At 40.2% G+C, this 16,690-nt stretch overlaps 1 protein-coding gene across 2 annotated transcripts in view; it reads right to left on the bottom strand.

Annotated features, from left to right (window-relative positions):
• MAP2K1 (mitogen-activated protein kinase kinase 1) overlaps window positions 1–16,690 on the bottom strand; it is a 37,563-nt gene that overhangs the window by 14,570 nt on the left and 6,303 nt on the right. For both annotated transcript variants that reach the window (XM_040569732.1, XM_040569733.1), the window contains exons 2-5: window positions 6,655–6,865; window positions 4,301–4,447; window positions 1,214–1,291; window positions 626–677 (exon numbers count right to left, since the gene is read on the bottom strand). In XM_040569732.1, coding sequence (XP_040425666.1) covers window positions 626–677; window positions 1,214–1,291; window positions 4,301–4,447; window positions 6,655–6,865 — 488 coding nt within the window. The remainder of the gene's footprint in view (window positions 1–625; window positions 678–1,213; window positions 1,292–4,300; window positions 4,448–6,654; window positions 6,866–16,690) is intronic.

The raw sequence follows: 16,690 nt of genomic DNA, 5'->3' as shown, positions 1-16,690 counted from the left end.
TCCCAGGAGTCTCCCTTATGCACTGAGCTGAGACAAAGAGCTGTGCGATTACCATCAGAAATATCTACAGAGTCCACCTCATCCAGCCCGTTTTTCCAGTAGAGAGCTATATTTGTTTTTTAAAGAAAAAAACACTAATGTATAACAAACACAGTCTATACTTCACATGCAAGGTGATCCACAATAGATCGCATAAACTGGGATTGCTAATTACTCTTTTTGGTCTGGCCAAACTCAGACAGTGTCTGATGAAGACACTTTTATAATCTGAAGACTGGTCTCATATGGTACCAGACCCACTGAACGCATGGCATGGTTTATACACGTGGCACAATTGCTGTTAATGAATGGTGCCATTCAAAAACAAATATGAAGTGCTCCATCTCCAGTCTTCAATTTAAACTTATGCCAACAATAATGGTTTATAATCCATGCTTAAGATAGCAAAAATTGAAGACCAATGACAGCCACAGTAAGAGATAAAAGTCTGCCTTGCACTACTCAAGAAAAATCCTCTCAACCAAAATCACACTGAACCACAAAGTACACATCAAGGAAAAAAGTACATATTTTAACTTGAATAAAAAAATTCAAGAAAACTTGCAATGCAAAATTTTAATCTCACCTCTGTGCATTATTTTATGCTTTTCTCTCAGATACGTGAGTCCTTTGATTACCTAAAGACAAATAAAATAATTTTCCAGTTTATGAAAAGATAATTGCATGTTTTTCCTTGTACAAGAATTCCAACTGAATACAACATAACAGAAGTCCCAAAATGTAAACATTGCAAAAGAATATTTTGTTTAAATTTATACCTCCAGCTCACACTAAAAACCATAATCAACTGGACCCTTACTGGAAGTTTTGCATATGCAGCTTGTTGCACAATAGATATGAGAAGGATAACATCCACTTTTTTTTTTTAAATGAAATGTTGCTTCTGTTCTTATCCACAAGCATCATCTGATACAAAGGCAGAAAATCAAAGCTAATGCAATAGAATGCGTTACTTGTTCCAGTGCCCTGAGCTACCAAATAACGACACGTACAAAGACTGCCTTCTTAAAAGGAAGCAACACACTTTGAAACCCAGTAAAATTTCTCTCCCACATCCTCCAATGCTGGAGCGGCTGCTTCCTGGATCTGGCATTACCGTGCTGAGACACACATCTACCCACCCACAGCCTTTGAGAGCTACGAAGGCACTTACCGCAATGCTAACTTTGCCCAGTATCTGCTCTGGAATTCTTCCAGCCTTTTTCAGTACTTGATCCAAGGAGCCGCCGTCCTAATAATAAATGTTTGAATACTCAAGCTTCAGTCAAATTTCTCTAAAACATGTCAAACAGGATTTCAGTCTAAAGCCTAAATTTGGTGAGAAACGTTGCTTTTCACATGTGATTTGATATTGTTATGGTGCATATCTGAAAAAACAAATCATTCCTCAGCAGGAATTAGTCCGTTTTATGCTTTTTTTTTTAAACAAACATTTGGCCAGTAATAACATCCACTCAAACATTTCTCACAGTGATCTCCCAAACTAGCATTTCCATGGTTTGATTCTTGGTAAGGAAGTGCTGAACACGACGAGCTGTTGACCAAACATTAGGAGTTTTACTCCTGAAAGTCTGTAACTTTCACTCCAATACATTAACATGCACTTCTTTCTTTTCACACCCATCACATGCTATTCTTTTCCCTCCAAAGATAGAATTAGGAGGGCTGAAGAAGCATACATTTTATGGTACTGATCCCAAGGATAAAAATAATTTATGATGCTGGAAAATGCAGAGCTGCTTCACGAATATAATAAGTGCTCGCAGCACCCCATGATCATAATTAATCTTGCATTCCTGTCCACCTCATTCCTGGACTAGATCCTACACATAGAAAACTGGCCTCTTAGTTCTGCGTATCTGGAGTGACTGTCAACTTCCAAGGGTAGGGAGTTGATTTGACACAGCTCTCAAAGCATCAAAATACTGTGAAGCCCTTAATTTTTTTTATTTTTTATTTTTTGTAAGTAATGGTCTTACTAATTTTACTAAGTAAAATAAATTGAATGCATGCCCAGACACCCCCAGCAAAGTCAAATACACTCCACTGTTGCTAAGGGCTTCTGAGAAGGAAAACCATAAAAAAATTATATACATATTTTAAGTAACTGATGCAAAGTAGGTATGTGCTTTAAGTTCTAGATTCTGTAAAATAGACACTATACAAAGAAGCTAGGAAGTTATTTCTCAAATTAAAAACAGTACCCTGTTGTCCAGATAATCATTTGGTAGCTCCCAGTAACTATGACAAAAATCCAACTTGAAAAAAAGTAATTTCCTTCTGCCTTAACTTATCCTTCGGAAGTTTTCATCATTTTCACTACTTATATATGCAGTGCAAAAACTAGACTACAGAAAGTTTTATTACTTGAGGACTAACATCTAAAATTCTTATGAGAAGTAAAGTATATTAAAAAAACTTATTTGATCATGCCTTTTGGGAAAAAAACAGATTTGATTAAAAACACACCACCAAAAACATTTTGTATATATATACATAAAAATAAATGTCTTTTCTATAAACAGGCTGCATTTCTGGACAGCTATTGCTTCTGAGACACTCGTATATTAGCAAAGATCTCATACAGAAAAAAAAACTTTTTTCCCCTGAGGACTAGCTTCAATCGTGAAAGATGCTGAATACAGTTCACTTGCCTAGATGTGCGGGCTGCAACCTTCAGCACCTTTCAGGAGCAGACTCCAGACTTTTTGCACGTTAAATACTCGCTGCTAAGCAAAGTTATGCATTGATTTTGAATTTATTACCTAAAAATATCACTCAAATCTTCAACTTCTACGCCTTTGTCACCAACAGCTCTTCGTTTGTATTTGTATGTATGTTTTGCTAGAAGTCTTTATTTTGTCTGATACTAATTGAAAGAAAGGTACATACAGAAAAGACAACGGAGACTCATCTAATCTCCTACCCAAAAGGAGAACAATAGGTTACACCTAAAGATCTACTTTACACCAACAACTTAATTAAATCACTTAATTAAGACGGTAAATTAAATAATCCACCTTCTATTTCCTATCTCCTTAATCAAGTGTTCTTTTTGTAAAATCCTGCATCCAGTCTGTCTAGATTCAGCGCTGAAATAATAGATTTCATACCACCTTCTCTTAAATCGAAGAGCTGTCTACTGTCAGATACATAATTCCCTGTTTAGGAACTTGCAAACCCCAATTGCTTCTTTTTTTTTTCTTCCTTTTATATATAAATTGAGATTCTTTAGACATCATATTTACACATGTAATTATATATCACTGCCATCTTTTAGAAATTACAGATGTGCACTTTTGTGGCATTTAATAATGTATTCCTAAACAATGCCCAGACAGTCATTTTTAACATCTATTTTCGTCTCATTTTTCATGACTGTTTTCAATTTTGACAAACTAACTTCTGTATAATTCCCAATAGTCATTTGTATTTTAGGAGCATGCACACTTTCTGTTCAGCTTGCACATGTTTAAAAAATGGATCATGATCACTTGTTCCTAAGCAACCATCAATTTGTTCTAAAAATTTCCATAAGAGAAGACCAGAAGCATTAAAACTTTCCCAAGAAAATACGGTTTCTCTCCAAAGAGAGTTTTGTCAAGGGAAAAAAATAGTCTTAGATTTATTGTATTGCATGTTGTTAAAAACTTCCTCTACTAAGCAAGTGAGGAAAAGGATTCACTGACCTTTAATTACAGAAAATTTACTTTTAGTGTTTGGCTCCATATGGTAATAGAAAGGCAAACAGATGTCGAGAAGAATGTGTACTTTTCTATTAAAATGAAACACAGTTAAAAATATTTTTGGTATTAAGAAAGTTGTTGAAGTTCCTTCTGGGTTTGTTCGTTGCCTGTGCAGTAATCTTTATGCCTGCAATTCTGCAAAGTTTGAAAGGAGACAAAATATAGATCTGTCTAAATCACAATAAATTCCATTCTCATTATCATAGCTACTAAGGGCCACACAGCTGTCATACCAATCAGTCAGTGTGGTCTGATCCACGTGCTCTCGGTTCTGCATAAAAACAAGAACAAACCAGAACAAGTGAATAGCAGGATCAGGTGAATATTTTAAAATAAAGTATCATGGATGTAGAAGAAATTGGGAATCTGAAATAGTTTCAGATTCCTTATTCACACAGAGAAGTCCACATTGCTAACTTAAGTCCTGCTGACAGCCAGGTTTTGCATTAATGATCCATTAGTAACTTCAAGCTAGGAGATTTGAATGCACTTACCATGTGTTCCATGCAAATGCTGATTTCTCCATCACTGTAAAAAGCTCCGTAAAAGCCCACAATGTATGGCGAGTTGCACTCATGTAGAACTTGCAGCTCACGAATAATCTGGTTTCGAATAGCTGGCTTGATCTCTAGATGAATTAACTGTAAAATAAACCATTCTTATTGTTTTCCTAGGGGCACAGGGCCTGCAGAAGGAACAGGTTGTTCAGAAGTTGGGCAGTCTCCACCTTCAGAGGGTTTCAAACCCCTCTGGATAAGGCCCTGAGCAGCTCTGCTCTTGCAGCTGACTCTGCTTTGAGCAGGTGACTACATGACCTCCTGGAGCCCCTTCCAATCACAACTGTTCTATGACTCAACTGTAAAATAATTCCTTTTTATTGTCTTAGTAGCAAAGGGAAGGGCAAAACACTATAATACAGCATGAGGACGGCAAAACATCAGTACTTATGAAAGAGCCTAGATTTAGGGGAAAAAGTGAAGTAGAATCTATCCCTAAAATAGACTAGTTTATTATATAAACCAACAGATGTTCTCCATATTACTCAAGTATTCCATCTCCACACCGTTTCTGAGCAAGACAGTTGACAAACCCCTTTAAAAATTTCTCATTAAAAATGGCCAAACTCCTATTTTAGTTAAAGGGTTAATGAGTAACAGCTGTTAATCTATTAAAGCTACTGTCAATGTAAATAACAGACACTAACCTTTTCAGTTTAGTGATAGATCAGTAACAAAATCTCATAGCATCGCAAAATGTTACAAGGAAGTCCAGACAGCGATGCAGCAAGTTCATCAATAGGGTGCTATTTTCATACAAAAACTTTTAAGGGGATAGATTTTCATATCTAAAAGCTACAGGAGTAATATCAACATTCCAAGTCTTAAGATATTTTTTCCTTCAATGGAAAATTCTACCAGAAGAAACCAGAAGCAAAATCTATTACAAAACAGAAAAGAATGTACAATTCCCCAACGTGAAAGGGAAAAAAAAATATTAATCTTATCAAAATTTCAAGTTCTGATTATGACAGGAAGTCAATATGTGAAAGAAAACCGCAGTTCAACAAACATCTCAGTTGCATTAAATATTAATGAGTTGGGGTAAAAATTCCTGTTAAACTCGCAGTACGTGAAAAATCAAGTACATTGATTTAGTTCAAATAAGCTTCAGCAACTTTTATATTTCATAATTCTCACTCCCTTGAAAGTTGGCACTTTTCAACACCTTTCCCTGAACTGTTGCTATACTGAGCATGGTTATTAAAAGTCAGCGTGTGCATTTCTCCTCTATTTTGTTGAAGATGACAGCACAGAACACTTGTTCAAAGGCTTTCAGTGATTTCTTCAACTAACTCCTCAGTTAAAAAAAATGGAAATTTTCACCTGCAATTTGAATATGCCCTATGTTTTATCCTCTCAAAGAAATTATGTTTCTCATGAACCCAGGTAGCCTGCCAGCTTTCTGATCCACAGCACATTGATCTATGGCTGGACTCTGCCTCATGCAAGGAACTTCACTCCTGGAAGGAACAGGCATGAGGTGCCCAAACACAAATCGTACCGTAGTATCAGACGCATTTCCATAACTGTTATTTAATTCCCAGGGATTTTGAGAGAAAGTGAAAGCTCTTCTTGTACACAAGATGAGAATTAAAAATTGAAGACAGTTAAGTTAAAAAACCACAGTTCTTATAAGCTAGGTCACAACTGCTATAGGTTGTAAAGCATAAAGCTGCATCACTGAAATACGCTCTCCCCTAAAGGAGAGACACCTTTTCACACAGGAACCACCTGCATCCCATGAAGAAACTGGCAACAGGAAAAGTCACCATACTCCAACACATTCCCTTGTTCTTAGAGTTCTCATTTTTTCTAGTATCCAGGATCACTTAGAGGCCCTTTTCTGGTTTGCAGCTGAGAAGGAAGATCTTACAACAGGGCATATTTTTTCGATTTCTCTAGACTTACAGCCCGGAACACAAGATACTGTCACCTACCCTAACATACATCTTTCAGTAACTTTTAAGGCCTTCTACTTAATGAGTCTAATACATTTTCTCTGAAAGATACATACACAGCTGAAAAGACTATACTTGTCAAACTGGGGGAGGGGGGGGGTGTGTGGAGAAGATGAGAACAGGCAATAATATTTATCCTTTCATCGTTAACACGTGGAACACTTTCTGAAAAAATGGAAGCGTAGGATAATCAAGCACAGCCTTTCCTACTTTTTGGAAAGTTGGCATTAAGCTGTCTTTTGTGTCAACATCACTTATTTCTCCAAATAATAGTTCAGAAAGCCTCCTCAATAAAGGTTGTCCTCAAGTTCTTGTTTTTGAGGCACTCACCTTTCTTGCCATTATAAGACCAGAAGGCTTGTGAGATACTTTGAATACCACACCGCCATTTCCTGCTCCCAGCTCACTGATCTTCTCAAAGTCATCATCCTTCAGCTCTCCAACTTTTTGTTTCTGGGTAAGGAAAGCTTCGAGGCGCTTTCGTTGCTGTTCATCCAACTCTAGTTCTTCCAGCTTCTTCTGAAGTGCTTCCAAATTTGTCCTGTACAACAGAGAAAGAATAACTCAATTCAGCTGGTTGAGCTTGCTCGGCCGTGTTGCAAGAGGAAGAGCAATAGATGACTGAGGTCAGAGACTAAATGCACGACATTTTGGCACCTATGTAAATTATCTAGATGAAACAGACCCATGCAGTCATACCCATGAGAGACGTATTATTGGATCTCTGTTTTAAGTAAACAGTATTTTTTTCCAGATAAAACAATGACAAACACAAGCAGATTGATACCGTTTCCCCATCTCTGAGGTTCTGTCCAAGTTCAAGCATGTTAAGGTTTGGTATCTACAGGAGTGGGTTTAATGACTCAGCATTCATGTTCAGAGACCTCGTGAATCATAGCACAACTCTCCCAGCTATTTTTAGTTCCACGTTTTCAAGGATCGTGTTGTAATTTCCTACACAGTTTGTATTTCAACCACTGACTTTAACACAATTATATTACTAATAATCCACTTAGATATTAATAAAAAGTTACCAAGCACAAACATGCATAGAATGCTACCAGAAACACGACTCTTTGTTTAAGTGGGATAGGAAACTGACCGAAGTTATAAAAAAAAGTACATCTACCAGAAATCTAGGCTTAATGTCATTGATTACTACCAAAACAGAAATACAGGGCTCTAAAGAGGAGGTAAATTTAAGAACATAGACAGAGGTTTGATTTTCTGGGTTTTTTTTTTTGATAGTTTAACTTCAGATCCTGTGAAAACACTTCGTCTCAGTAATGTGAAAGCTTAAATGCTCGTTTAAAATTTCCTGCTTCCAGCTGCAACAGTAAGTTTCTGCAGGAGCAAATATCTGTTTGGCTTAGCCAAATTTAATGCAACGTTCCCATGGATTACAGTGCTGCTAGGATGAAAAACTCGAGGAGCAGAATCTACTTCTACAGAGCCTACACCACTTCCAATTAAAAAAATAGATTAAAATTCACCACTAACCAAGAAAACTGTTTCTATTTGTCATTTCATAAACATCCACTTACAACTCATGCTGCACAGAGACGCATCCCCTGGATGCCCAGGCAGGTGCTGGTCAGCTCAGAGGACTCACGGCTGACTCCAAGGAGCAGTGACTGACAATCCTCAGACCCAACGGGAGGCCAGAATCACAGGATGCAGCCCTCACCTTGTTAACGAGACAGCCTGCACTTCCAGCCAGGACAACAATCTTGGTTTGAGTGTATCTAAGGTTTAATTAAGGCAAACAAAGAAATCCCAAATATTCACAACTCTTCTCTGCTACACGATCTCTAAGTTCAAGCAATCCCAAGCTCCTACTACATTTAGCAGTTTAAACGTGTTCGATGGGATGCTTTCTGAGGATAGCTTAGGAAGCGATAACACCTAGAAGAGCTTAGTAAGGGAAACAGAACGAGACCTTTGATGGAAAGGTGAGCTGTGTTCAGTTATTTTGACATTTAAACACTCCAGGCCTAAGATTACCAAACAATGATGAGAAAATAATGTCTATTTGCATGTCAAAAAGAACAAAAAAGAACAAGAACAAAGCAAGTTCCACAAAAATATTTGCCCTGGGCAAATGCCATCTGGGAATGCGGCTCAAAAGCAGAGGAGTTTTACACAGTAAAATCCGATGTACACTGTCCAATGTAGTTACACCAAGTCTCTCTAACTTATATAATACTTTTATAATAAAAATAACTTCATTCTGTACAAATGGAGCAGGATACTGCATTTTCAGGCTATCCTACAAGAAGCAGCACACTCTTATTTCTGTCCTCCTCCAATGTTTTATACCAGCACAGTCGTATCCGTGTATAACCATACAACGAATATCCTGGAGCATCCAAAAAGTTTTCCTTTGTAGATAAGCACGACTTATAAGAACATTCAAGTTAATCTGACTTACATACTGTTGTGAAGATGAACCATAAAGAGACATTTTTGAAATCTAATTTCTAAAACAGAAAACCTAGCACTGGATACTGTTTTCCAGATGTGCCCCGTAAAACCAATAAGCCCCAGCCTAAAGCCAAAGCAACGTACGCTTTTACATGGAACTGTAGTTGCTCTTCTAACATTATGATCTCAAGATAAAAATGGGAGTGAAGTTCAGTACCCCTTACTGTCCTCCAATAAACCCCAGCACAATGAATGATGGACTCAAGCTCTGTATTTTGCCCTAGAAGATTACTGTCGTGAGAACACAAAACTGGTGTTTTTCAGGGGACACGCACCGACACACCCTGCTGGTACTCTCCACATCGCCTCCCCACGAGCCCTGCTCAGCATCTTGCAGGGCAGGGAACGCGCCGGCTGCTTGCTCTTGTAGGCTTTTGACATGCACTTGCAAGATACACATCATTATTTTTCATTGAGCAGTATGTTGTACTTTTTTTTGGAACTACAGGTCATTTTTTTATTCTGTAGAAACCTCTGCAACCAGTAGAAATGGAGAACAGACCTCTGATATTTTTTGGGCCACTTAAAGATACTTTTCCTCCAAATATTTCTTCATATTAGAAGCACAGCAACTTTATAGTGCATGCCTGCTACATAAAATCTTTTACATCGTACCTTTTAGCTGCTTTTACCCCGCACTTACATCATGAGTGACCAGAAAATACAGCCTAAGAAAAAAAATCAAATTAATAAAGCAGTTTTATGGGATGCGACTTTTGCACAGACATTTTCTTCTCTATCACTGCTTTAAAGAAGTCAGGACCAAACTGGCAAGAGCTCAGCATCTAACTGACCTTACCAGGGAATTTCAGTTTCCTTTGAACAATCCAGTGTGCCACAGCAGCAAGCGGTCCCCGGCTTCACTTAGAAATTCAGAGAAGGAACACTGAACTTGCTGTCCTTTTAGAGATTACTGAAGAAGATAGGGCTGCTCATTTGGAAAGATAAAGGAACTAGAGGCACAAAGACAGAACACAGCATAGCTTTTCTTGCTCCATTTTGAAGAAAACAACTATTGAGTTTTTTCTCTGAAGCAGAAGAGCCTTTCTGGGCTTGGAGACAACACAGAGACGCTTGCGCACATGACCTGGGGCAGACAAACAAGCTAGTGTGATGAAACAAAAACTCAGTCATGCTGAAGCTTTAGTACCAAAGACGACAACTTGCTAAGATAGCATTAGGCTAACACAGATGTGATTAACGCATATCTGTATAAAACTACTTTTTACATCGTTTGTTCCGATCTCAAGCTTTGCACTTCCAGCACAAGTGTTTCCTTGCTTGAAAGCATAAATTATTGTTGGTGTCCTTGTTCAAACAAGCACTAGCCAGAAGACTCCAAAGGCTTTCACAGAAGGAAAAGTATTGGCGTCATGAATTTCAGCACATCAGGTTTCTCCATTTATCTACAATGTGGCTGCGGTAGCAAAATAAAAAAAATTAAGGTAAAAGATCTTTGGTCCCACCTGAGGCCAGACCTAATCCTCTAGAGGGGAAAATCCTCAAACTCCCTGCCATCAACACAGAACCAATGAGGACTTCAGACCAAAGTCACCAGAATGTTCTAAGCTCTAATGGCAGAACCTCCACTACTTGCAGGGACGGGCAGGACAGTAACAGCAAATAAGTTCAGATCTCACTTGAATTTTTCAGGACCAATTCTTTAATTATAACATAAATCAATCTGAAAACTTCCTGCAAAAGTAGTTAACCCAAAGACACTGTCAGGTTTGCTGTCCAGAATGTAACCAAATAACATCTGCAGTTAGTTTTAGGATAATTGAATGACAAATAGTAAGACAGAATTTATTTTTTTCATTCTGGTCCTTCGCTTGAAGCACTAGACATTAATCAATTTCAAATGTAAACAGATAAATAAAAAATTATTTGTAGCATTAAAAGAGATGGAATTAATGTAGTTCCAGTACTTCAGAGAAGCAGGGTTTATGTAGCTTTAGTTTTGAACTCAAGCTTCTGCAGGAGTCCTGCTCCCAGCCAGGAACTATGATCATTGCCTGGACCTTCCCTGTATAAAAGCGTCACAACAATGCTGCAGAGCAAAGAACACATAGAAACACGTGTAAGTAATGAACAAGTCACGACGTAAAGTTTTACAAACTAAAACACAAATACAGAAGAGAGAATACACACCAGTTCTACAGTAGGACACCACGAAAAAGTTAAGGAAGTTTGGTAGCTAAAAGCAGCAGCGTGCTGGCGTGCCAGTATCTGCCTCCAGAAGCACCATTAGTAGTTACTTAATCTTATATAAAACTTATTCAAAAAGACCAAGATTCCTATTAAAATTCATCACCATTACCTTCTGCAGTCTTGGAGTTGTTTTTTTCACTGTCAAAAAGCTAAGCCTCTGCCAGAGCTCCATCACAGCAGGAAATCATCAAACCACCTCAGCCCTTCGCTGTTCCAAGCACTACCCCAAAGCAACAGGTTATCCTTCGATTTATTACTAGCAGTTTTAAAGCCAAGCACACACTAAACATCCTGCGCTAGGGAAAGAATCCAGCTTTTGTAATGTGATCATCTGAATGAAGCAGCAAGGAGGTCAGTGCTGTTGTCCCCACTTGTTAAAGACACAGCGTAATTTTGCAGACCACATTCAATAAGTATCTTCTCGATCGGCTGGCAGAAATGCACCAATCTGCTGTGTAGCCAGCAGGCAATGCCACTCTGCAAAGTGGACCACTGGACTTCAGGTGCAATTGTTACAAGATCTCTCTCTTCCAGATCAAAAGCAACAAAGCCATACATCACGTTCAGAAGGGGTTTTCTGAGGAGGTTGGTTGTTTTCTCCTCCAAGGGCAGCACCAGGCTGCAGGTGTTGTGGAGGCGGGACTGCCTCTGCCCACACTTGATCGGGTAGGGGCCCTCCTGTAAGTCAGCATCGCTTCTTCTGTTCTGCACTCGAGGAAGTTCACTGACAGCTGTGCAGCACTGCTGTGGCCTCGGAAGTATAAAGACGCAGAGCAGAACTTAAAGCAGTCTCCTACCAAACACAGCCACCTTCTTGACTCAACGACCATCCTCTGGTGCGTGGGGAAAAGTTCTGCTCCTGCCCATTCACACCTCACCAAAGCCCCACTTTTGAGGTCAGCTGCAATCGGACATCCTGCATCTGAACCCACATCTACACAGCCAGCTCCCGTAAAGCCAGAGGGCAGAAAGCTCTTCCGAGCAGGATCACTGCACGGGATACTTGGAGCTTTAAGCCTCAGGACTACCTCAGGTCCACAGAAGGAAGCTGATCTCAGAGCTTACGCGTTGTCTCACCTGTCCCAGGATCTCACATCCTGACAGGGGCCGCATGGATGCTTAGAAATAGTACGGGGGGGGTGCCAACAACGGGCGTGCAGGCACAGCAGTGCCCCTAGTTACTACTGGACTGGATGTTGTGTTAACTAGCCACACATTTAACCCTAAAATCTATACTAAAGCTATACTTAACCCTGAAGCCTACTTCAGAAAAATAAAAACTTGGTAGAGGAAATTAAAAAAAATCCGATGCCATCTTTACCAGTACCTTGTCACAAAGCTGCTCAGAGTTATTACTATCAGTTTTGCAAGCTGAACAATTAGCATGAGTGAAAGCATAAAGACATACATTCACTTTCAGATCTCCTGTCATACGAGGATACAAGCTTGGGGGCTGTTTTCTAGCATAGTGACAGTAACACTTTCCCCAAGCCTACACAGCTGTCAGTTTAAAGCAGAAGTAGGCAGCTCACTACATTATTTCCACTAACAGCCTCAATCAGGGAGCTGAAACAAAGTACGAAGAAGAAGACGACATTTTGCAGCTTTGAGAAGACACTACTATTTTGCATGACTGTGCTAAACCTGGGCAATAAGACAGTTTTATTATTTAACAAAGAACAGCTCAGAGAATAACATGGAAAAAGCAACGTGAGTAGTCTCGCAGCTAACAGGACAGGTGTCTCTGTCTCTGGGCTGACTCCAGCGCAGCCTCATAAAACCTGCAGTTAAAACAATTCAGAAAGATCTGCACTCGCTCGAGGTGCAAAGGATTCTCATTTGGAAAAAAAAATACACTGCTTTTCAACTCCCACTTAGTTTTCAATTCTTGCAGCATGTCAGAGGTCCTTCATACATGCCCCGCTAAAGGAAATGCTTATATGACTGCCCAGCACACTTGCTCCTTTCTAGCATCCATTTTCACACACTGTTACCGTTCCACTTTCAGGACGGAACAGACCCGGTAGGGCATATTTTGAGGTTTAATGCTACCAGAAAAGAACTACCCAGTAAGAGCAAGAGGCAGATGATTCTGGCTAACATCTATTTCTTAGGAAAAGATAAATAAAACAAAACACCAGAAGTGTATTTTTTCCTGTCTGAAAGTGTCCTGCCAGACCAATGACACTCAAAATTTCTATTCCCATTTTTCCTGAAGCAGAATGGGGTATGCTTTAAAGATGAAAACGTGATAAGACTTCAAACATCCAACAAGCGACAACATAAATAACTCCTTGTAGGCTGATCTGTTAGGTAGGAATATTTGCTTTAAAATTCTTTCCTCCTTTGCTTTAGCGCAACCAGTACGCGATTACACTTTTCAGAGTTTTTTATTCCCTAATAATGTTTGAATTGAAGACTGAGTTCAGCAAAGGGAGAAGAGCCACAGGTGTGGATGGTGGCACCAAGGGACAGCCATCAGCTTCCTGCCCTGGGTGCCTTTTCCTCCTGGCTCCTTCTGCAGCTGTTCCCAGCCTCCGCTTTGGGTTGCAGCCCTTTGTTCCCTGTGGCAGCAGCTGCCAGCAAGGCCCAGGCGCCCCTTTCCCATATTTAATGCTGTGGCTGAGCTACACAAACAGTGCTTTGCTCAGTTTGTAGGCTTCCTCAACACTTGCTGCAGTAATGCTTCAATAGTTTGTTACACACAAACCCTGCAATCTCAAATTGACAAATCCTAAGAACAGAGTCTCCGGAACTGGAAATCCAAGTCCTGAGTCCTCCTCTCCCAAATACTGGTGCTCCTACCGCTCGTGTCCCCAGCCAGCACTAGGTCTGCAACACCACGGGGCAACCTGCACTTCCTCACGGAGCCCAGCTTACTTGTCGGGCATTCAAAACACAACACAGAGCATAAAGAGATCTTACGAAAGTCTAGTCAGCCGATACATGTGGATTTACACAAGTTCTGGCTTTCAACTGTTTTAACTCTCTGAACTCCAAGTTGAATTTAATAATAAAAAGGGATAAATACGGGCAACAGCAACGATAACCTCATCTTCACAACTCCCTTCTGTGGTAAGGGCATGGCTTCAGGGAAACACTATAATAAAAAGATGAAGTTACGTTATCTGTTTACAAGGCCCATAAAGGCCAAGGTTAGAATTGAGAAGCTTCAGGTGCAAGAGCTGAGCAAGGAGCTCAGAACAGAAACTCTGTCAAAAGCTGCAGCTGAGACGTCAGGGAGAGGCAAAGAACATTGCCTGGGTACGCAGATAAATGCATACAGAGAGCCACAGCTGGGATCCAGAGAAAAGCACAAACAGAAGGCTTACGTCTTTTCCAGGGCAGGTTGGATGGGCTTTGAGCAACCTGGTCTAGAGGGAGGTGCCCCTGTCCACGAACAGAGAGGAACTGGGAGGGCTTTAAGGTCCTTCCAACCCAAACCACCCTGTGATTCTGTGATCTTTGCCCAAATTTGCAATAGAGGGATTGCACAACACGGGACATTTACCAATAGAGCCAGTTAGTAAAAGAAATCAATCATTTTGACTTTTTACGTACAGACTTCAACAATACATATTTATACATACACACACCAAACATCTCAGCAGAATCTCTCTGTATGTAAGAAGGGAATAATTTCCCCCCCTCCCCAAAAAATGCATTCTCTGATTGCTAGATTTCTGCATTGAAGCTGTTGACTCATCTTCCTGCCACACTGAAAAAAAGTTTAGAAAAGCACAGAACAATGCTGAGTTGTGAACACACAAAAAGAACAACACTGAAGGAAAGATGAGTTACCAGGAAGTTTTAACAGTTTGTTTTAGAAACCTTCAAGCTGGTTTTTAGGAAGATACTTGTTCATACAAGGAAGCGCGCAAAGGCGGCAATGCTGGAACATCTCTGTGCTAGCTCTCAGAATGAAGTAAAACAATCTTGCTTCCATTCTCATTTCTTTTGTATAAGTCACGCAGGGACAGACACCACTGTTCACTTCCTCCTGCTGGATGCCTGCGAGGCAACAAACCCAGGCGAGAGAGAACGGCCTCAGCTGTCAGGAGGCAGAAGTTTGCTGGAATTCACTCTCCTCTTGTTCAGACAAGACTCGGGTCAACGGCTGAACAGCAGATGTTTGCAAAGGGATGCTGAGCAGAGAGTTAGCCTTGCCCGGTTGCTCAGTTGCTGGGGGCACTGACTGGCGGAAAGGCTCGCACACTCATTCCAAAGAATAAAAGATTGCCTGAGTAAGTAATATTGAATGCACATCAAACCAGAAGTCATCTGCTTGCCAATTCCTAACAGTACCAGCAAGCCTTCAGAAGCAAGATTCCATTGCTTCCTTACAAAGGAGGAACGTGGGAAGGCAGAACGCCCTCCCCAAAAATTCAGCAGCCCAGAAGCTGATGTTGCCAACTACCATTGCTTCCTTGGAGAGACGATTTTGTGCTTTGGCAGTGGAATCCATAAACTTCTAAATCCCAGGCAGTCCCCAGGGCAATGACGGGAGAACAAATGCAGCTTCCAGCAGCTGTAAAAAGGGTAACACAGGGAGGAGGATGGGGGAGCTTTTGTACTGGAAAATTTAATAATTTAAAGGGGCCATCTAGGTTTACTGCACGTAACAGACGATTCCTTCCTCAGTTCATTTCAGAATGCTTCTCCTGTGTATATTGAAATGTGTAGTGAGTATCCACTCAAATAGTCCACTGATGTATTTCCTGCCTTGCAGATTTCCCACAATTTAAGGCTTTTTTTTTCCCCCAGCCAGCACTTAAGCAAAGACCCTTTGCCCAGATGAACAACAGCAGCACTGCTGTTATGCCAAACTAAGAATTCAGCTGCACACGGGGCTTGCGTAGTCCCCTTTTTTTTTTAATTTTTTTTTAAATGAAAAAGCCTTCTTTGACTATTAAGTAATATTGCAAGATCTCGGAGGTAATGTGGTCCTCTCGAGACAAAGATCTAAGACTATTCAATTAAAAGATGTGCTACTCTGAAACTTGTAATTACTGAATCTCTGCATTTCTCTGTAGTATCTCTCAGGCTCCGGGTATGCTGTCACATAATCCTGCAAAAACCTGGGCTCTTGGCACAGGCTCTGCCCCATTCTGCCCCCAGACATTCATTCATTCCTGAGTAACCCCACTCAGAACAGATACACTTCAAAGATCACTAAAAAAACTGTGTATTTTCAGCTGGAATATCTCCCTGATTAAGTTCACCATGGGGCTACACCAGCGCTAATGTGAGCCCAAGAGGACGGCCCCACAAAAATTTATCTGGGATTTTTTGGTGGGTAAGTTCTCGGTTGGATCAGCACAGATGCCTGACTCACTGAAAGAGCTGATGCAAGAAAAGGAGCCTCAGGAACATGTGGGCAGAGCAAGAAGAGGACAGAAGTTCTGAAGCAGCAGGATCTCGCATGTGTGCAATCGTGAAATCACACCTTTCTAATTCCATCTGCAGAACTGCTGTTGTAAAGGGCAGAAAAAGAAAAAAAACTGCTGGCTCCATATTAACCACCAGCACTCTCCTTACCTGTGATATCACTGGAATGCAACATCTTTATTCCCAGTTTATTTAACTCTAATAAATTGATTTATGCTTTCTGAACAATGACCACATCATCAGAATTACAGTACATTTCCATTACAGTTATTATGCCTAAATG

Source organism: Cygnus olor, chromosome 11 (genome assembly GCF_009769625.2).
Source record: "Cygnus olor isolate bCygOlo1 chromosome 11, bCygOlo1.pri.v2, whole genome shotgun sequence".
Lineage (NCBI taxonomy): Eukaryota > Metazoa > Chordata > Aves > Anseriformes > Anatidae > Cygnus > Cygnus olor.
This window is presented reverse-complemented; position numbering and strand designations above follow the sequence as displayed.